At 45.8% G+C, this 21,462-nt stretch overlaps 1 protein-coding gene across 3 annotated transcripts; it reads right to left on the bottom strand.

The window, feature by feature from the left end:
* Window positions 1-1,755: 1,755 nt before the first annotated feature.
* On the bottom strand, window positions 1,756-21,022 carry spef2 (sperm flagellar 2). Of its 3 annotated transcripts, none has more exons than XM_062542939.1 (38): window positions 20,874-21,022; window positions 20,495-20,597; window positions 20,047-20,299; window positions 19,635-19,805; window positions 19,364-19,504; window positions 19,141-19,205; window positions 18,676-18,886; window positions 17,847-18,035; window positions 16,983-17,170; window positions 15,413-15,581; window positions 14,976-15,195; window positions 14,768-14,868; window positions 14,574-14,664; window positions 14,267-14,328; window positions 14,059-14,162; window positions 13,653-13,900; window positions 13,093-13,237; window positions 12,773-12,927; window positions 12,259-12,408; window positions 11,699-11,806; window positions 11,354-11,487; window positions 11,103-11,230; window positions 10,605-10,743; window positions 9,957-10,094; window positions 8,842-9,002; window positions 8,381-8,470; window positions 8,075-8,198; window positions 7,484-7,643; window positions 6,517-6,633; window positions 6,147-6,285; window positions 5,546-5,775; window positions 4,712-4,818; window positions 4,286-4,468; window positions 4,056-4,148; window positions 3,714-3,887; window positions 3,151-3,354; window positions 2,761-2,883; window positions 1,756-1,881 (listed from the first exon to the last, which is right to left on the bottom strand). In XM_062542939.1, exons 1-38 carry the CDS (start codon window positions 20,929-20,931, stop codon window positions 1,816-1,818), a joined length of 5,442 nt encoding a protein of 1,813 aa, XP_062398923.1. In that variant the 5' UTR covers window positions 20,932-21,022; the 3' UTR covers window positions 1,756-1,815. The 3 variants fall into 3 exon arrangements, with proteins under 3 accessions (XP_062398923.1, XP_062398924.1, XP_062398925.1); XM_062542940.1 differs by having other exon boundaries at window positions 8,381-8,467; XM_062542941.1 differs by having other exon boundaries at window positions 13,093-13,234.
* Between the last annotated feature and the right edge of the window lie 440 nt (window positions 21,023-21,462).

Here is a 21,462-nt window from a genome sequence, read left to right as displayed (position 1 = left end):
AAGAGCAACATACAGTATAGAGACAATGTTATGTCTTTAAATGAATGCTAAATAATCCTTCAAATACAGCATACGCACACACCATCTATATCAGTCCACTTTGTATACTCATCGGCATTCTCCATCTTTGTTTGTTTGCGTTTGCTAATCAAATCAGTGGCATAATTACCACAGAAACCAACTAATGATGGCAGAGTCATGGCAGACACTGGCACAAGTTGGGACTTAGATCAATTATATCTGTAGCCAATGATTTGTTAGGACAGGGGCTGTTAAACTGTATCAGAACATCACTGATCTCTAACTGATGTTCACTGGCCAGTGTGTGCGCTCTGGTCATTCTGTGTGATTTCAAAGTTTTCATTTTGATATTTACTTACTGTATTAATATTTCCGAATTATAAACAAGGTAACTTTTATCACTGAACAATTTAGTTGAAATTAGGCACAAAAAAAACAAAACATTAAACCCCCCCTTTAGGCCTACCTTTCATAACATACTGAAATGTGCTAGGGCCTAGGTTTAGGGTAAGTGTAGCTTTTCAAAGTAGAGAGCTTTTCAAAGAGCGTGTATAGGACTGTGGAAAACTTTTACTTTAATGATGTGATTCAGCAGCGGCAGACACATTATGTCAATCAATAGTGTCTATCCGTATTAAATGATGCATTCAGTTCAAATTATGAGGTCGCATTGATGCTGTTCATAGACTGGAAAACAAGTAAAGTTACCATAACAATCCCTTGCATGCTCGCGAGTGATATGGTTCCGAGTGAGCCGATTGGCGGTTGGCAATGTGTCATGCTTGACATGTTAATTTCCTGGACAAAAGCGCCTTTGTGTCCTATCAAAAAAGTATGTGAAGTCATTAGGGGAGAGGGGCGCACGGAGTCTCTTCATTGGAGCTCTGTGAAGCTTTAATGGTCCATTCATTTTACTGGGAGCTGGAGTGGCTACGGCTACAGTACAGCGGCATTTATAAGTGTGGAGTCGGGAAAGTCATTTGAGGTCTCTCTCACTCCATCTTGGTAAATGTTGAATACTTCCAAACAATAAACAGACATGAATGACTCATTGTCCTTACACTTGTTTTTTATTTTTGAGAAGCTGAGAAGGCAAAGTCCGTACTAAAGCTGTATATGGTTGTTTGACCACAGGGGCAAAGAGATTGGCATTACACAAGACCAGTCCAGCATTCCTTGGACCAAAACTGTCACAGTTTCTATTTATCACAAACATTGTAGTATCTGTGAATATTGTAGTATCTGTCATGAAATTACCAACACATGGATTTCTAGATGCAAGAAACCTGTTCTGAATGAAATATACCATTTGAAGGTTATTCAAATAATTGGTCACTACTTAACACACTTCACTGTCCCTCCTCTGAGTAGATGTGTATTTTTGCTTTGGAAACTTGCATCAGCTCCTTGAGCAATTAGAGATAGGCAAGAGAGAAGGGCTCCTAGCTCAGACGGAAATAGACAAGAGGCTGTTACCTGTCTTGCCTCTAGGCAATATGGAGCACATCAGCGTCAAGGACCGATGATGCACATCTGACTCAAGCCCCCATTACAACAGGTGACTCTCCAGAGAACAAATTATTTCCAGATCATTCTTGGAAAGAGTGTAAAACTGGGCTGAGTCACACTTAATTCACAGTGCATGTCCTTCAATCTTGAACATTGGGACTAGAGATACCTGTTGTTTGCCAAGCACACTATATGAATTTGGTAAGAAAGGCAATTATGCGGATATAAAGAACAAGCCAGTTTATTGCTGAGATACAGTGGGTACTTCCATTTGGATGGTGTAGCTTATGCCATGCTGAAGCCCAAGGCCTCCCTCCTGCTCTGCTGGGCATACAGGATCCTATGGATATCCTGTGGGGCCAAATAGATAGATAGATAGATACTTTATTGATCCCCAAGGGGAAATTCAAATAGCAATGACAGAATCAGGATACTGCTGGAAGACTAGCTACAGGACTGTTTTGTGCCATCATATTAACACACAATAGCAAGTGTGTGTGCTTATGTGTGATCAAGTGTGCCTTTACAGTGTGGAAATAAGTACTGAGCGCGCCGTGCGGGGTGAGGTGTGCATAGAGGCCATGGCGGTGGAGTGCATTGCCTATGACTGTCTCTCTGTATCTGCTGCCTTGGGGCTACTCTTCTGAAACAGTGCGAGGAGCTCCTGTGCGTGGGTGGTGGATGAGAGAGTGATGTTCCTGATATTGGCAGATAATGACCTCAATGCAGCTTACTGGAAGATGTGGAAGTTGCGAAAGCCCCAGGAGAGCTATTTGCTTTGCTTTTACCAATCATGAGATGTTTCTTAAGTGACACCTTGGCAATAAAATATTTTTTTATAGCCTTGCAATTTGTTCTAACCCAGCTGATATTAATTTCAGATAGGAGGTATATTCATCCAAAAACTTCAGCTGGTTCCTTGTCTTTCCTTGCCATGCACTGCTTTTTCTAACTGTGTTCAATACTTTTTCTCTGTCTCATTACACTTTTTTACACATAAGTTTACTGATGGACTTTCATGTTTGAATTTCTTTACACGTGTGTATGTCCTGATTTAATACCAATTCTGGTAAAAAATCATGTGAATAGCCTCAATTGAAATATGGGGAAAAAATGGTGACACGTTCAATACTTATTTCCCCCACAGTATGTGTAATTGTGTAATTGTGTGTGTGTGTGTGTGTGTGTGTGTGTGTGTGTGTGCGTTTGTGTGTGATTTGGAGGACTCACAGGGAGTTGGTACTGTGGAGCGTTCTCCATCAGGTTCTGTATCCAGGGCACCTGGGTCAGAATTGAGAACGGAGCCTTCTCCTCCGGCCCAAAGCCCAGACCCTTGTAGATCTTAATGAATTCCTGCCCGGCACACCAGCCACCATGTATGAAGAACAATAGGGTCGATTGCTCAATCAGTTCTTTGCACTAAACAGATTCAATACCACCTTGCATCATCATACACATTATTTATTTTACATTTGTATGTTGCTGAAGCATCACTAAAATTGGACACTTGTGTAGTCTGTAAGTCTCTTAGTGTAAGTAGAGTGCTTACGTTCACTGTACTGAATAGTATATACTGTATAATGTAATGTATAAGAGCATGTATATATGTGTGATCCTAACCTCCTTGTACTCCTCCTTGCTCCTGAGGTTCGGCTGAAAGGGGTTGTGGCAGGAGGTTTTGCTGTGTCTGTGGCAGACCACGTCCAGCAGGGCCGCAATGGTCACCCCCTCCCCGCCAGCATCCTCAGGCCTCTCCTCCTCCTCCTCCGCCTCGGCCACCTCCTCAGCCACCTCCTCCGCCTCCTCTCCTATGCACAGCACCGACTGGAGAACACACACACACACACACACACACGCACACACACACTATTTAGAGTTAGATCACAATCAGAGGAGCGCGCAAATTCGCAAGCATAGGTGAACGTTTGCAAACAGGTTTCTGTTTGCCTTGAGTTTTTGGAGAATGTTTGCAAACACTCGCAAACAGTCTGAAGAAGTACTGTAGTTCTCTGCGAACACGCAAGCTTGAGGAAGGTAACAATCTTTCAGATTTACCTGTTCAGAGAAAACACGTTCACCAAAAATGGCCGTCATCGCCAATGTTTGCCAAATTTGAACGCACCTCCGAGCTTTGAGAAAAAAAAACGTCTTTCGTGAGCACACATCAGGTGATTTTTACTGACCTTGAGCAGTGGGCTGGAGTGGGACTGGTAGTGCAGAGGCTGTCCAGTGACCAGGCTGAGGGCTCGGACGAAGCCCTGGACGGCGTCTCGGTGGGCGGCCATGTACAGCAGCATGTCCATGTAGTCCAGACGGACCGCAGGCGAGTCGGGCTCCGCAAACAGCGTGAAGAAAAACTAGTGATAATAGCGATATTAGCGTTAGATTAGCATTAGCATTAATGGATATCCGTTAAGTGTTGCTTGCGTGCATAGCGGCTCAAAAACTAGTGATAATAGCGATATTAGCGTTAGATTAGCGTTAGCATTAATGGATATCCATTGCTCGCGTGCATAGCGGCTCACCTTCTTTAGGTTCGCCAGCCTGTCATATGGCAACGGTTCAGAGGGGTCATCGGGAGTTGTTAAAGTGTCATCGTTTGTAAACCACAGCTCCATCTGAGAAGAAAAACAAACAGTCCGTACATAACAAATAACATACAAATGAGCTCGAAAAGCAAACAAAAAGACTCATCGGTATGTCATCAGTCGTTCATCAGTACTTCAGTGGAGGCAGTTAGGGGGGGGGGGGTTACCTGCAGGTACTGGTCTTCTGTGATGAAGCCCGTGTGTTGGGGGTCGGCGGCCCGGAAGCGGTCGAGCACCTGGAGCAGGTGCTGCTTGGTGGGCATGGGCCAGGGCAGCGCGGCGCTCAGCAGGAACAGGCGCCAGTCCAGCATCTCCGAGTCCTGAGACAGGACGCTCACCAGGTCCAGGATCTACAGTACGCACAAGTCACGGTCAGCTGAGGTCAGTGTAAGCATGGTCAAAGCAACTTTAGAATTGACCTCTATTGGTGTGTGGTGTCTAGTCACTGTTGCTTATCTGTTACATCCAAACAGTTTGGCTCAGGCACTCCACGTGATTACTAAGAATTGCTTAGTGTTGTTGTGTGTGTGTGTGTGTGTGTGTGTGTGTGAGTGTGCCTTATATGGGTACTCAACAAGCATGTGAACGAGCACCTGAAACTCTGAGATGTTCATCCAGGTGTCTGGCAGGTCGTTGTCCCCCATGTTCATCGATGTCAGCTCCTTTAGGATCTCTGAGAATTCATTACTGGGCAGCATTCCTAGAGGCACGTGAGGGAAAACCTTTTACTGTCTTTGGGGAAAACAGGGCTGAAGGTCTACCTAGAAATGACAGGAGTGTCTGTCTGTCTGTTTGCCCATTTGTCTGTTTGTCTGCTATTCGCATATCTCTCGAACCGTTTCTCCAGTTGATTTCAAACTTGACAGGTGTCTTGCTACGGGCACGAGTACAGTAAGTGCAGTGCCAAGTTTGACGTTGTTTGGGTAAGTAAAGCGAAAGTGTCTGATATTGACTGTTTTCTTAGCCTCACGTTGTCATATTGTACTAAAGATTCTAGTCAGACACTTCCCAACCACAAATGGTGTGGGTGGGGCCAAGTTCGACTGGCACCCAGGCTACTGTTTTTGAGCCACATCGTTGTAAATCTCACATGATACATTACATGTAATTTCGATCAGATACGGATAGCAAGACGCAGACATAGTGTGATGTCACTTATAGCCTAAATTCTGCTCACTACATTAATTATAGACTAATATATTATAACAACATTTAGTATTCATTATTGAATGCATAGCTGGAATTACGTTTTTCCCTATCATCCTATTTCTAAAGCAGGCATACCTGCGGGCATGTAATTGGGTTACGGGTATTCCACAGGAATGACGTGTTTGAACGTGCCTTGCTCTAGTATCTAAAAAGAACTGTTGCCAAACACACACACACACACAAACAAACACACAAAAAGATGAGTTCCCGTTCCTGACCTGAGGGGGCGACCTTGAGCAGCTGGCTGTAGAAGGCCTGCAGCTGGAGGATGGTGAGGGTGGTGTCCACGGGCATCTCCTGTGGGGGGGGCCTCGGGGGAGGGCTGGGGCTGGCCAGCACGCGCAGGTCCCCATCCACAAAGAAGTCGGTGCACACCAGCACCAGCTCCTGAGGGACTTTGGTGGCCGATTCGATGTGGTGGCGCGCCACCTCTGCCAGCTGATCGATGCTGCGTGGCGCGGGGCACAAAATCGATTCTGTCACACCGCACCGCATCATTGCCGAGACAAAATACCGCACACTAGAAATACTCTGATACCACATACACACACACACACACACACACACAAACACACACACACACACACACACACATAATATCCAAATAACTCCAAATATCTGCACTAAATACTTAAGTATTTGAAGTGTGCAAGTAGGTGGATTGAGACACAGATTGAGTGGTCAGCACAGTGATGTACTCACATATACTCCTTCTGCTAGACCATCGCCCACACACAAGATGTCCTCTCTCCAAAAAAATGATCAAATCAGGTGCCTCACTGCTAAACACACATCAGTGAGACCACAGGCTGCCCTCACCTGCCCATCTCGGCCAGGAAGCGAGCGCCCAGCCAGTCCTCCAGGGTGCTGAAGGTGCGGTCAGCGCGGGTCTGCAGGCTCAGCACCGTCTCCACAGCCTGCCGCTTGACCAGCTCCAGACGCTGCTTCACCGCACGATCTGGCAGGCGCACAGCACAGCACCATACACACACACACAGACACACACAGACGCACGCACACGCACACACAGACACACAGACGCACACAGGCGCACACGCACACACACATGCACACAGACACAGACAAAACCGACAGAAGGGGAAAAATGTGTGTTCATTGCTTGTGGTCCCACTATGTCACTCTAGAGGTGCTCATTTCCCCCAACACTGAGTGCACACACGGCGCTCACCTTCGTGCTCCAGCGCTGCCAGGTACTCCTGCCTGATCTTGGTCCTGACGGCCACCCTGCGGGTCTCCTGCAGGTCAAGCACAAGTGGAGGACTGGGCTCCTGGGCTGGGGACGCACCTGAGGAGCAGAGCAGGCCCGGGGGCAAAGGTCAACACAGAGAGAGAGATCAGGGCAGAGAGAGAGAGAGAGAGAGAGAGAGAGAGAGAGGGAGATATAGAAGATAGAGCAAGGGAGAAGAGAGATAAAGAAAAGGAGAGAAAAGGAGAAGGAAAGAGAGAATGTGTGAGAGTGAGAGAAACAGACAGAGGGAGAGGTAAATATAGAAAATGGAGAAAGGGAGAAGAGAGGAAGAGATAGAAAAGGGAGAAGTAAGGAGAAGTAAAGTGAGAGAGAAACAGAGAGAAGAAGAAAGAAGGAGAGGTAAATATAGAAAATAGAGGCAAGGGAGAAGAGAGGAAGAGAGAAAGAAAAAGAGAGAAAAAGGAGAAGGAAAGAGAGAAAATGAGAGAGAAACAGAGATAAGGAGAGGTAAAAAATAGAAAATAGAGCAAGGAAGAAGAGAGGAAGAGAGATAACATAAAAGAGAAAAGAGAAAGGAAAGAGAGACAGTGTGTGTGTGTGTGTGTGTGTGTGTGTGTGTGTGTGTGTGTGTGTGTGTGTGAGTGTGTGAGAGAGAGAGAGAGAGAGAGAGAGAGAGAGAGAGAGTGAGTGTATGACAACACTGTATGGAGGATTTTGACCTATATACTGTTAATGAATTTATTGACCAACAGATTGGCATTGAAAATAAAAGATACATTGATAGATAAAAGATAAAGATATGGCACAATCGATCCTCCATAACACTGTACCTACAGTACAGTCATGCTAATAAAGCAACCTGAACCTGAACCTGAATTGAGAGAGAGAGAGAGAGAGAGAGAGAGAGAGAGAGAGAGAGAGAGAGTTGGGTGGAGTGGGGCTGCACCTTTCTTCTTGGCTGCTCCTGCTCCTGCTGCTCCCTTCTTCTTGTCCTTGGCAGAGTTGGGGGCGGCGGAGGCCTGGGACATGCAGAGCTGACGCTCCCGCTCCAGCACCTGCTGGTCTCGGCTCTCCTCCGCCTCCTGCTGCTGCAGCTCCGCCTGCATCTGGACACACACACACGCACACACACACACACACACACACACACACACACACACACACACACACATACACACACACACACACACACACACACGCACACACACACACACACACACACACAGCGCAACTTGACCAACGACCCCACAGCACATGCCCCTGTGAAAACCTCACAGTGTTGCTTTGTAAAATTACATCAATGCTGTAAACCAAAAGGATCTTCTTTTTTTTCCCCACAAAACTACTAATGACACCATTTTTACCACAAACAAGCACAACGGACCAGTTACTAAGACAACCATTCTCTAGTGAGAAGGTCCTCCAGGAGGAAGGCTTTGGTTTGGTGAAAATGGATCGCATCTTAGTAAAATAATTCCCCAGCTCCGGTGGAATGGGAGGATAGAGCACACCAGGTAATGTGTAAATAAATACCCACCAGGTTGTTTACGGCCGTCAGGGCAGCCTGGTACGTGTCATTGACCAGCTTCTCCTCGGATTGTGACGAGGCCCCCAGCTTTGCTGAGTCTGCAGTGAGGGGCCTCCTTGCAATCAGGGGGACGCTGGGACCAAAGGGACACAAGTCAGTGCTTACTGTGAGTGGGACTGATTCAAAGTAAGTAAAAGATAGTGGGGCAATTGCTCTGTCACTAGTTTGGAGTTTAACACGGTTTTACTGATCTAACATAATGTTGTCATTTTTGCAATGAACTCAGTGCTGTTTGTCCTTCAGGGCTTCACTTACATTTTGGTTTTCTTCTCCTCTGGTCCATCTGAGTCCTTTTTCCCGCCACTTTTGCTGGCTCTGTCGGGGATCGCTGAGCCAGGGGGGCTGCTTTACACACGGGCACAACACACACACACACACACACACACACACACACACACACGGACACGCACAGCATTAAACTACTGATTCACTGACTGAATGACTGAAGGCCTTGGTACTGCTGCTGCATTAGGAGATCTAATTCACTGACACTAAACAGATATGAAAAAAAAAAAAAAAATCAAACCTGTCCCCAAAACTTTTCTGACCAGAGTCGATGTGTGCAAACCTGATAGACACAACATGAAGTCATACCTATTTTCTAACAGTGCGACAATTTTGGACAAGAAATCTGTACTCCGTGTGCAAAGGCCTTCGCAGTAAAGATCAAGTAACCCATGTGTGGCTGGTGCCAGACATACAGTACCTACACTTACCTTCTGGATTTTTCTCCAGCGTTGGCCTCCTCGTCCTCCACGATGTCCAGCAGGGGGATGCAGGTGAAGTCCGCAGGTGCCTCCGGCAGCACGGTCCCACCCATGCTGTAGTAGTAGTCCCGCAAGAGACGCAGCGTGTCCTGGAAACGGTCCACCTCCACCTGCGTCCACACAACACAACACAATACAACATTACACAACACGACGCAACACAATGCAGCGCAACGCAACGCAGCGCAACGCAACGCAGCGCAACGCAACGCAACGCAACGCAACGCAACGCAACGCAACGCAACGCAACGCAACGCAACTACTACAACACACAGCTATTACAAGACAAATATGAAAGACCAGCTCTGGTAAGAATCAAGTTTTGACATGTTCGCATTATGTCTGCCACATTTTACCAGACAGATCAAGAGCGAAATAAGCTGTCAGAGTCATGGCCAAGGATTTCAACCAATCTCAGTGCAGGTGGGCCAATTCAGGCATCAAGAGTGCGCAGAATAAATCCTGAATACCTGGGGGCGAGACAATTCTCCATAAAGATGCACTACAAGCTCGCTAATGTGTCAGCTGCAGCAGCCAATAGCAGGGGAGCAGTGTGTGGAGGGGGCGGGGCCAGATAGTTCCCAAATTACGCAATGGGGAGGGTGCCATATTTCAGCTATGTTTTCAAGATTATTTCATGAAAACAACTTGAATGTAGACTTCAGAGGAAAAGATAAGAGATTTAGGGGTATAATAAACTGCTGGAGTGTGTTTTCTGTAAGCTTTTCAACATTATTCCACATATATGTTTACAGGAATTTGTAGACCTCCCCTGTACCTCTATTCTACCCATACAACAGTGTGGTCATGTTAAGTAGGGTTCAGGCCAAAGATCTGAGACGAGACGAGCCGCAACGTTCTAAAACCTTGCAACTGTGACTCAACATGTTGAAGGTTCTGCAACGGCCTGCAACTACTTGCAACATTTAATTCACACTGCTGCGACTCGGTCTCGTCGCGTCGGGAGTCTTTGATGTGAACTGGGCCTTAGCTGATGGTCTGGGAGTGTGACTGACTGCCTGTAAGACCGGACAGACGGCGGGGGCCCCGTTCCGCACTCTAACCTGCATGAGCGAGTAGAAGTGGTTGTGGAGCAGCGCGGCGTGGTCCTCCAGCCAGCCGTCGCCCGTCAGCGCCGCCCGCTCCTGCTCCGCCTCCTCCTTCTTCCGGTCGCAGATGTCCCACAGACGCTCGCGCAGGTCCTGCAGACGGAGACGGACGGGACACACACGGGGGAGCGGACTCAGAGAAGAGCTGACCGTGGCGCTGAAGCTGTCCACACAACAACTCATGAAGAGCAGCGCACTGACAAGTGCAATGTCAGGGCCTTTACGAAGCCTGTGGGCTTATTCTGTTAGAGATATTGCAATCATTGCACACACTCATTGGTTCTAATACGGGTTCCTGAATTTCCCCTTGGGGATCAATAAAGTATCTATCTAAGTATCTATCTACAAGAGATGATATATGAGCATATCTATCCCTAATTTTGGTCGTACTCATTGACTTCTGGCATTCACCAGATATTCTTGTTTTTACTCGTCTCATCAAGTAATCTGTTGGCCCACAGGTTGAATCGCGCTAAACATTTTGTGACATATTAACCCAAATGAAGGCATCCCTGATAAGCAAAGTGCTTTTCCTTAAGTGTAGTGGTGTTTCTTTCCAAGGCAGAGTAAGTGTATGCAAATGATGTCTCTCGTTTCAGTTACATCCAAGCGCTGGTGCAGCTCTGCCTGGGTCTCCTCGTCCTCCCTCATGTCGTCTGGGATGCTGTTGTAGTCCTGCTGCCACTGGCACACAAACTCCTGCTTCAGGTCGGGACGCTTCAGGTACTGCTTAAAATCATCGCTACAACAAGCAGAGGGACACAACCAGCTGTAAAGGACACCTCTGCTTTCTCGTTCGTTTTCAACCGAACTTAGGGCATTTCAATTGTATGTCCCTCAGTGTGTGTGAAACATAACATTTCCATGCCTTGGGGCTCCACACTCTTAAAACAAAAAAACTGTGTTGTCCCTATCTGGACACAGAGATGTGTTGAAAATAACACAACTTGTGTTGTTTTTAACACACATTGTGTAACAAATGACAAAGGCAATGTGTTGGAAACAACACAAACTGTTCAACACATTCATTTTAAGAGTGCATGGGCCTTATGATACTGACATCTTTGCCAGCGTTAGTAAACACCGTATGTGTTACAGTACCTCACACTGTGCAGGTGATGGATTATCAGGTTTCTCTCCCTGCGCAAGTTCTGCATCACCGCCTTCACGTTTGTCACATAGGAATCACACACGTTGTCCCAGTAGGGAACCAGATACTCAGAGACCTCCTGAACACCGAACACAAAAGACAGGAAAAACAGGCAGGTTGATAAGGCCAGTCTCTCTGCATTCTCCATGCTGTGTTGAAGAAGGGTGCTAGACACAGGGAGAACCCTGGGCTCAGGCGGTACCTTAGCCAAAGGCTCGTCCACGTACACCCAGTTGTCTGACCCTGGAACAGCTGAGTCTGGACTGTTGCTCTGCCCGAGAGCATGCTCGAAGGATGAAGACACTGATGACCTTCTGGCTTGGGCCAGGCCACTTCCTAGGGGTAAAAAATGTACGATTAGATACTGTGTAAAAGTAAACCCAAACACACATGCACACATAGTTCTCAGGTCCTTTGATCCTTAACCCAGGCCCCCCTCCTGGGTACCATGAAAGGCGCTATCTAAGTCCAAGTTACTATTATTATCTCGATCTCTAAATCAGTGAGGGAAGGGAACCAAAAAAGGAGTGCTCCACACTGCGCCTACCAGAGAGTTTTCCAGAGGGTTTTCCAGATAGTTGACGGCGTGAGTCCCTCCCCTCGATGGAGTGAGTTGATTTTTTTTCTTTGGATCCCTCTATTTGACTGTGTGATGCTGTAGGAGAAACAGATGTTAACTGTCCAGAGCATTGGACCCCCCAGCTTCAGATATGATCATTATGAAGAGTCAGTCCTTATCTCCACTGTGTCTACGCAGTCTGATTTAGAAAGGGTACAATGGGTTTCAAGTCCAACTGATTGACACTAAGACCCCTAATTTAGATGGTGGGCAAAGTGTAAAGTCCAGAGTCTAACCAAAACTAACTTACTAACAAGGCAAAATCTATTAGCCAATTCAATATGATGAGCAAGGCCCTCAGAAAATAAACACTGGTGGGACCACTCAATGCTCTCACATGCCATATAATCATGTGCCTTAGTTCATGTTCACGACTAATTGCATGACTTTGCGCTTTGCCCAAAATGTATATAAGGTCTCTACAATTATACTGGGAGTGCCTAGTGACATCCAGGACCTGACTATGGTCCAGCTGCCGGCCTGCTCACCTCTGGGGGACTGGGTCATGGACTTGGAGCAGGAGCGCTGGGCGGTCAGGCCCTCGAGGGCCAGAGCAGATGTGGAGGCAGCGGGGGTGGTCAGGGACAGAGGTGGTTCAGCCACAGAGGAGACCGACTCCGATTGAGCAGCAATCCCATCTGACAAACAGGGCACTGCGCCTTCAGAGCTGCCATTCAAATTGCTAATCTAATCTAAAGACTGTAGTCTTCCCACGCCCTTCATACACTTAACCCGTTTGTGTCACACAGCAGACAAATTATTATATGACAATCCGGAATCCTATTTCCCATGCAGATTCTGAAGAGAGTTTTGAATCTTAACAACTGTCAAAGACGTCTGGAACACAGACCTTTGCAGTTTCAAGCCAACGTGGCAATCAGTACTGAGAATCAGCTGCATGGATTGGGTTTAAACTTTAAACTATAAAGACTCACCTCTAAATAGGAACAAAAGATGATGGGCAACGTGAAACAAGGGAATTGGATAGGAAGGTGCATTTACCTTTCTCAGTGATAATTATGGTGTCTTGGAGAATTTCTTCAACTCTTTTGAAGACTGTCTCTTCATCTGCTTGAGCACTGATCTTTACCAGAACATTCTGCCTCCCTGAAAACCACTTCTCCAGTTTGGGCCAGGTGTCCTGGAACCCTGTTATCCTGTTACAATGGTGACAAAACATGTTTTCTTAAAAAAAAATACTTTAAAAAGATTAATAAATAAAAAACTATTTATACTGAACTTATACAGACCTGAAAGAGAACATGATTGCAAACTCAATGCCAACCCAGATCTCATGAATCGGGGGGTAAAAAAGATCCTACCAGTGCTGGAGCTGTTTTCCCTTCAGGTTAAGTTTTGAGGAGCTTCTGACGGCCTGTGCAGTTGTGTCTTGCTGAGTAGCAGGCACCTCTCCGTCAGGTGTTTGGTCATCGTCCTTCACCTGGGCAGTGCTCTGCTCCTTAACTACTGGAAAACATTTACAGTACATGTCACACCAACAGGAACATGGGCACAATAAGGCAACCTGCTACCCTGGAAATTTGAATTGTGTCCGCAAGATACTCTGGCCACGAGCAATGATGCACGTTATGTTTACCCCAACCATCTGGGGTAACCAAAAAAGGTGTGGGCGAGCTAAACTGATGACGACAGCACTACAACTTTCGTTTTTGGTCGTAGTGTTATCCAATTGCGTCGAAGTCCAGAATCAGTCAGAGTATACATTGGTCGTAGTGTTTTCAAATGCATTATTGGTGCCGCCCCTCGAGTTGGGCCATTTTCATTATTCGTGGCCAGACCCTTAATCTGAAAGATTCCAGGGTCTGGTTTACTACCAGGCTAGCAACCTGATGGATTACGATACACACTGTTTGTTACTCACTGGCCTGCTTAGCAGCGCGGTCGAGGACAACGTCATCCGCCACCTCCAGGAGGACGACCAGGTCCAGGGCTCTGGGGGAGGGGGGCGCCTCCTGAGGCACGTTCTTGTCCACGGCCAGGGTGGCCTTGCTGCTCTTCGCGCTGGGCTTGTCGGGGTCCGAGCCACTCAGGGCTTTCTCCAGGAGCTTGGCCTGAGCCACGTCCACAGGGAACCCATCCAAAATCCAGCCACACCCTGCTGGAACATGCCTACACAGACATAAACACACATGGTCAGAAAAAATAAGTGTCCAACACATGTATTTGACAATACTGAATGTGCAACTGAGGTATTAAAACGAATACAATACATAACATTTGAAACAAAACACATAATGTACAGTACATTACATGATACATTTCATCACCTAATGGCATTGACAATGATGTCCACCAGAAGCCCATTGGGGACCGCCCGGCCTTCCTTCAGGACTCTCTCCACTGCGGCTCCATGCTGCGCTCTCATGGACAACTATGGACAGACACCTCACGGCTGAGTGACTCAGGAGCCCAAAGAACAAATCAAACAAAGAACTATAAGGTCTGAATCCCCTATAGTGTGTATGGTGAACTCACCGGAGGTGTGACCTCTGTCTCTAGAGTTCCTTCCTGCTTAGGATCCTCACCTGGCGGTGTAGCTGATGATAAGATCACACCTTTTTTTTTTTTTTTTTATGTTTGGCAAATGAGACAACAGGGACATCTATGCTATCTGAATTGCCAGTCATTATACAGCATGGGATATCAAATTAGGCCTTGTACATTTCCACATAAGCTATCCAGCATAATCACATTGAAAAGATTGTGCCCATAGCTGTGAAAAGAGAATCAAAATGGTGGCGATCCATAAACAGAATTAAAAAAAAACAAAAAACACACTAACCATCTTCATGTGACGCGAGCGCCTCCTCTTTCTCACTTTCTCTCTCTGACTCATCGGCGTCCTTATCAGGGGAATGGATACCCTCTAGAGCCTGGCACCAAACAGGAAGAATAAACACAGAGTTCGGTGTGTGTGGTCTATATATCTCATCTCACGCTGCACTTGGATGACTCATCAGGACGAATATCACCAACCTCACACTCTCTCTTCTCGACTACTTCTGTTTCGCCTGCTTGAAATGCAGCGAGGGCCTCTTCAATCAAAACTGTAGCTGAGAGGACATGGATGCCATGGACTAAAACAAACAAATAGGAAAAACACTTCAATACACACAGGGCATTGAAAACGGAGAACTACAAATGAATGTACTACAAGGACAAGAGGCTGCCAATTCAATCAAACCTTGTGCAATTTTGGACAGGCAAGTCGTCTTCCCAGAGAGAACTTTTCCGAGGACACAGGCTTTCAGGGAGAAGCCAGGAAACAGGGGTGGCGGGGTCCTGGGTTTGGGGGGGTTCACAATGTTCTGCAGCCGGTGCACTATGTGTCCAAGGATATCGTTGTTGGATGGTGGGCTCTTTGGATCTCCCTCCTCAGGACAAGCCCAGTCCCCTGTCATGCTCTTACAAAATATTTTGACATTTTAATCTCATGTAACAGAGCTTCTTGAATCTTTTTTAAGAACACGTCTGCTAGTTTTGTATATTGTATTCTGCTTAGTACAGTATTGTATTTGAAACACTAAAAGCATAAAAAATTTTCGCATGTGTAAGTCAAGTATGTACTGTGTCGTTAATATATGGAAAGAAACATGGTGCTGCTTCTCTTTCTGCACTTACCACATACTCATCATAGTCCTGCCTACTGAGCAGCGCCTCCTTCTCTAACTCTATGAGCTGCTCTGGGGTGGGTTCTGCTGGCGCTGGGTCCACACAGGCCTGCTCATACAGGGGCTTCCCACTAAAGAACAGCTCCTTCCACTCTCGCATCATCTTAGCGGGGATGACGCTGCAGAAACACGGGGGCCTCATGTTACTGAACACAGCCACTTGCCAAACAGAGGTGGTGCATTATACAAAGCAAATACCTGTTACATGTATATATTGCTCTCACATGCAACCATGTGGATGAATGTACTGTAGTGATCAGTTTATTCAGTACATCATGGGACGTGGGATATTGTCTGATATGAGACTGATTCTGAAAGTGACTTTTGATTACTACTAGTTCATTGGGAACTAAAATGTATTCATAATATTCACATCTATCCATATATAGTTTGCAGGACAAGGAAGCAGACATTATTTAAGTTACATCTTTTATTTGAACACCTTATGATACCATATACAGTGAGGAGCACATGTATTTGATACCCTGCTAAAACAGGAATATAAAATCATCATTTGACAATTGATCTTAATGCCTTAACTCAAAAAATTAGTACAAATCAAACCGCCAAGGACACCAATTTTCTTTGTGATTGAAGAATGTATCGTAAATAGATAAATGTTTTCCTTAAATGCTAGGGGAAGGAAGTATTTGACCCCCTATGTAACCCTATGGGAATTTAACACATAGGGTTAACATAGGGGCAGGCAGATTTTTATTTTTAAAGGCCAGCTATTTCATGGATCTAGGATATTATGCATCCCGATAAATTTCCCTTGGCCTTTGAAATTAAAATAGCCCCACATCATCACATACCCTTCACCATAGCTAGAGATTGGCATGGTGCTTTTTCCAGTAGGCCTATTAGCCTGTTTGATTTGCATTGAGCTCAATGAGCATCAAACAGGCTAATAGGCCTACTGGAAAAAGCACCATGCCAATCTCTAGCTATGGTGAAAGGTATGTAATGATGTGGGGCTATCTTAATTCCAACGGCCAAGGGAACTTTATCAGGATGCATAATATCCTGAATCCATAAAATAGCTGGCCTTAAAAAATAAAAATCTGCCCGCCCCTATGTTAACCCTATGTGTTGAATTCCCATAGGGTTACATTGGGGGTCAAATACTTACTTCCCCCTAGCATTTAGGAAGAACATTTATTTATTTACGAAACATTCTTCCATCACAAAGAAAATTGGCGTACTTAGCGGTTTTATTTTTACTCAATTTTTGAATTAAGACATTAAGATCAATTGTCAAATGACGATTTTCTATTCCTCTTTTTAGGCAACTTTAGCATGGTATCAAATACATTTTCTCCTCACTGTAAATGACAAGATCTCAGATCTGGGTCTAAATACTGAGCTTATTAGGATTCCAGGAGCTCCAAAACATTTATCATGTTACTGTAACAACATTTGAGTGAGCCAAATAAATGAGACAGAGTGTATTTGAAATGGAACAGCTCATCTATCAAATCTACGGCATGGTGCACTTCAGAAATATGCTGTGTACATACTTTGTAGTGAAGAAGCGATACTCCCCAGCTTTGGTGGCCAGGTCCACTACTTGCTCCAGAACCTCTTTGCAGAAGTCATAGTGCTTCCTGTACTGTGCCTGGGCCCGCTCTGCTGCAATCCTATCATGCAATTCAATCTCCTTCTGGGCCTCCTCTGTCTGCTCCAGTCTGGTCTGCCTGGCTAGAGCCTGACAAATAGGGGTTAGCGCTTCAATCACCTCTCACATAATCATGATTAGCTATAGACCCTTTCAACAAGAAAAACAAAAAACAAAAACAACGCTTGAACGTTCTATTTTGTTCCCAAGCTACTTCCGCTGCATTAAGATAACACATGAAATGTTACAACAGAAACCTTGTGGGAACAACTATGATACTGATAATGGAGATTTCTTGAAACGGTTGATTAGCTGTACGTACTGTAGAGTATACAGTATAATATGCATGCATGTCAAGTAGCAAAGAATGCATCAAATTGTCACCAAGATTGCAGCTACTGGCATGTTCATGCTCTGTCATGTGATTGCGCACTACTATATCTACTGACGCTTCCTGTCATGGTGTCAGGTGTCAGAGTGACGTCTATCCACTACTGGGAACACAGGAAGTGGTAGAGGGAAACGTGAACTTTGACCCATCCCCACTTTGTCCGCGCAGCCCACTGCTATGGGTGCCTCTCATGCAGCGTTTATACGTCCTCCCTCGCTCCTCGATGCCTCGATCCTCACTGATCTACATAAAGAATGATGGGGGGGAAACAATGGGATAGTCTATCCAGTGTTAGTTATAGATCAGTGGGAACGCCCCTCGAGGATCGAGCATCGAGGATTGAGGAGGCATGTTGAGAGGCACCCATTATCTCACCGCCTCCCTGTCCAGCGCCTCCTGGAAGTCCCTCTGGCGCTGGTCCTGGTACTGCCTCTCGCGGAGGACGCGGTTCTGGCGAAGCACCTCCTTCTGCTGGCGCGCCTGCATGAGCTGCACGGCCAGCCGCTTCTCCTGCTGGGACTGGCGCATCAGCCGCTCCACCAGCTGCTCCTCGCGCAGCGCCTCCTAAAGGAGCAAGCGAGCGAGCGCGCGCGCCACTGAGTCATCAACATGTAGTGGCTCCACTGAGACACAGCTCCATATACAGTATGTCATTTTTATGCGCTCATGGAAACTGTGTTGACTCATAACACTTCATTATAAAAACATCATAAAAACACACACATTGTGGCATTGTGTACACAAACGGCGTCTGAGTTGCAATAACAAAATTGTGTTCGGATCAGTGTGCATGAATGCCTCACTGTGAAGCAGCAGGTGAATTATTATGTAAAATACGTTTGTAAGACTAGTGCCGTAATATAAGTATAAAGTATTAGCCGCATCTTATGTAACGATTTTGCCAAATTCCTCCAGCTATGAGATACACGGGGGCAATTAATATGGCATCCATATGGTTTTGTTTCTTTTAACTTGCATAAAACACTGTCCTGTGGCTTATATGTGATGTGGGATTCTGTGCTCAAGAAAAGAAAAGAAAACGAAAAAGAAGGATTTCAAGTGTGCGAACCTTTTTCCATTTTTTACGATTTACCCTTGTTCTGCACCTTGACCTGGGATGTGCACAAACTTTTTTTACTATAATTATATGTGATGCGGCTAATGCACAGGAAATGACTGTAGAGTCCAGTAGTGCAGCGGTCACCTCCTGGGCCTCGTGGGCCCGAAGCTGTTCCACCAGAACCCGGCGCCGCCGCTTCTCCCGCTGCTCGCGGGCCGCCGTGTCCTCCTCCAGGCGCTGGCGGATCTTCTGGACGTACTCCGCGTTGGCCTTGACCATCTCGTCTGGGCTCAGGGTGTGATGCAGTGACACCTGGCCCGTGTCCATGCTGCAGTCGAATGCCACCTCTGCATCACTGTCACAGGGCAAGAGAGAGAGAGAGAGAGAGAGAGAGAGAGAGAATTTGAATTTTACAATAACATTTATTGGTGGAGAGAGAGAGAGAGAGAAAGGGAGGGAGCGGCACATGATTGAGATAGTCATCCGTTTTCTATTTTCATCACAAACTACCTATTTGTAAGAATCTATTTTCATCACAGAAAATATCAACATTAGGACATAAAAGGTATGAGTTAGCATAATCAGAGAACACACATGATATTTAATTACCTCAGTCCTGGAGCAGACAGTCCCTTCATGCTCTTCTCAAACTGGGCAATTTCCAGATGAACATTCTAGACAGAACAAAGTTTGCCAAACACAATTAGTTTTACTGGATGAGGATGCCATTGGGATTAGAAGTAACTCCTGCTGATGTGGCTAATCTTGACCATTTCACTGCACCCAACCACAGGTTAATGCTGAAGTCTGAAGAACACTGAATCGGTCTTACCTTGGCCTCCACCTGTTTCCTCTGGTGGCGTTGCCTCTCCAAGGCTTTCAGCGTGCGGTTTGGCGGGGGCTTAGGAATCTGGATGCTGGCCGTCAGAATGCGACTCATGATCTCCTGCTGTTTCTTGCGGGCCAGTCTGTGCTGGAATAAAAATCCAGCAGAGTAAATATTAGCATGGAATAAATATCTAGTGCGGTGTCGCTAAAACCACACAGCTGTTTGACCCCCCCCCTCTCTCTCTCTCTCTCTCTCTCTCTCTCCCACTGAGTACCTTCTCTATATCCTGAAGTCTCAGCTGCTCCTGTTCCTGCCGCCGTTTCTGGTCCTCCACCAGTTCCGCCATGACTGACTTGTTGTACATGTCCTGCGCTTTCGTCTCGTACCGCTGGCTTATCAGCTGCATCTTGAGCTCTGCCTCTCTCTTGACCACCATTTTGAGACGCTGGAAGGCGTCAGAGACAGAAACAGACTCATCACAGCAAATCACACAGTGGGATGATATTTCAGTGGGATGATACCACTGTGACCCAATGAAGTAATGAGTCGTGTTTGACTCTGTCTCGAGCCTAATTTTGTGCACAACATGTACAGCACATTGAATGACAATTGTGTATATGACAATGTGCTATAGAGATCAATTCAACCTAGGCAGAGCACTCATAGCTCTATGAAGCCCAGCTCACCTCGGTGTAGATGTCATTCTCTACCCGGTGCAGGCGGGCAGTGGCGGCCGGCTGCATGGTCTCCATTGCCGTGCCAGTGAGCCCTGCCTTCTTCTTCTTCTGCAGCAGGATGAAGAGCTGGTACAGGAGCCGTGTGGCTGCCCCAGGCTGGCCCTGCATGACTGCCTTTGCCAGGGCCAGGTCAAAGGGCACCCCAAGCAGGTGAAGTGTGGGTTCCATCCTTGTGAAGTTGTTAAGCTTAGCATTTGATGAGCTAAAGGGAGGGGAGAGCTAGTGAGCTGGATGGATAGACTTGGTTTGGCATCATTTATTGCAAATTTGAAATCCATGATGAGACACCTGAATCTAGTATGTGTAAATGTGAAAATACTGAGATATTGTTTTTGACTAACGTTATTAAACATTCTTAAGCATCCAAGTAGCCAAGGAATCAAAGTAGCAACTATACCTGCTCTTTGAGAACTGGTCGAAATCATTCTGAAGTTCATACTTATGCAAAACTTCACCGATCAAATACCCATTTGAAAAATCCATGTGAATAGTGGACTGCTCTGTGAATACCAGCATGAATCACAGTTACAATCACTTCTAATTAACTTTACACATTCTAGTGGCAAACAGAATTACTATAAATCAATATTTTTCCAATATTGACATTTCCTACCTTGCGGTAAAAACAGTTAACGTTTAGTTTGCCAACAAGCTAGTGCTAGCTGTTGGGACACTATCAACAACTGGCTATGCTAAAAAGCAATAAAAACGTTAGCTTCTACCACTGCTAACAACAACTGAATAAAGATGCTGACTATAGTTAGCTGGCTACTTACCCACGACTTTTGACAGCCGAAGCTCTGAGTTCAGCCATCGGCACAATATATCAGACATATTGTCCAAGATAAACCACTAAAATCTACTGATTGATATGGCTTTCCATTACTTTTCTGGCTAGCACGATATCTTAACCAAATGGTACACAGACATCCGTGACTGTCGTTGCCGTGGTAACCTGTCAACTGAGTGGAAGGTGTCGTCACCTGCTGAGTGTAGGAGGAGAGACTGGTGTGTAAGGACCTTTACAGGCACCAATGGGGTTCTTTGAATTTCAAATCAACCACATGGCAAATATGAAAATATTTCCCAAACGAACACGCACAAATAAACGTGCATGCAAATATATGAATTGTCACTCTGCTCCCTATTTATTTGTAAAGTATGAATGTGGATTTTCCCCCTGATAATAAGAGGATTGAGACTTCGTCCTATGCAGCACACCACCAATGTGCAGTTTTGTAATTTATTGACACAATTCAGATATTCAGCCTTTTCTTTTGATATAGGAGAAAACACATTTATTTATTTTAAAACGTTATTCAACTGATTGCTGTCCTATGTTGCTCAATTATTACCATCAAATGC

The sequence above is a fragment of the Sardina pilchardus genome, chromosome 8 (assembly GCF_963854185.1).
Source record: "Sardina pilchardus chromosome 8, fSarPil1.1, whole genome shotgun sequence".
Classification (NCBI taxonomy): Eukaryota; Metazoa; Chordata; class Actinopteri; order Clupeiformes; family Clupeidae; genus Sardina; species Sardina pilchardus.
This window is presented reverse-complemented; position numbering and strand designations above follow the sequence as displayed.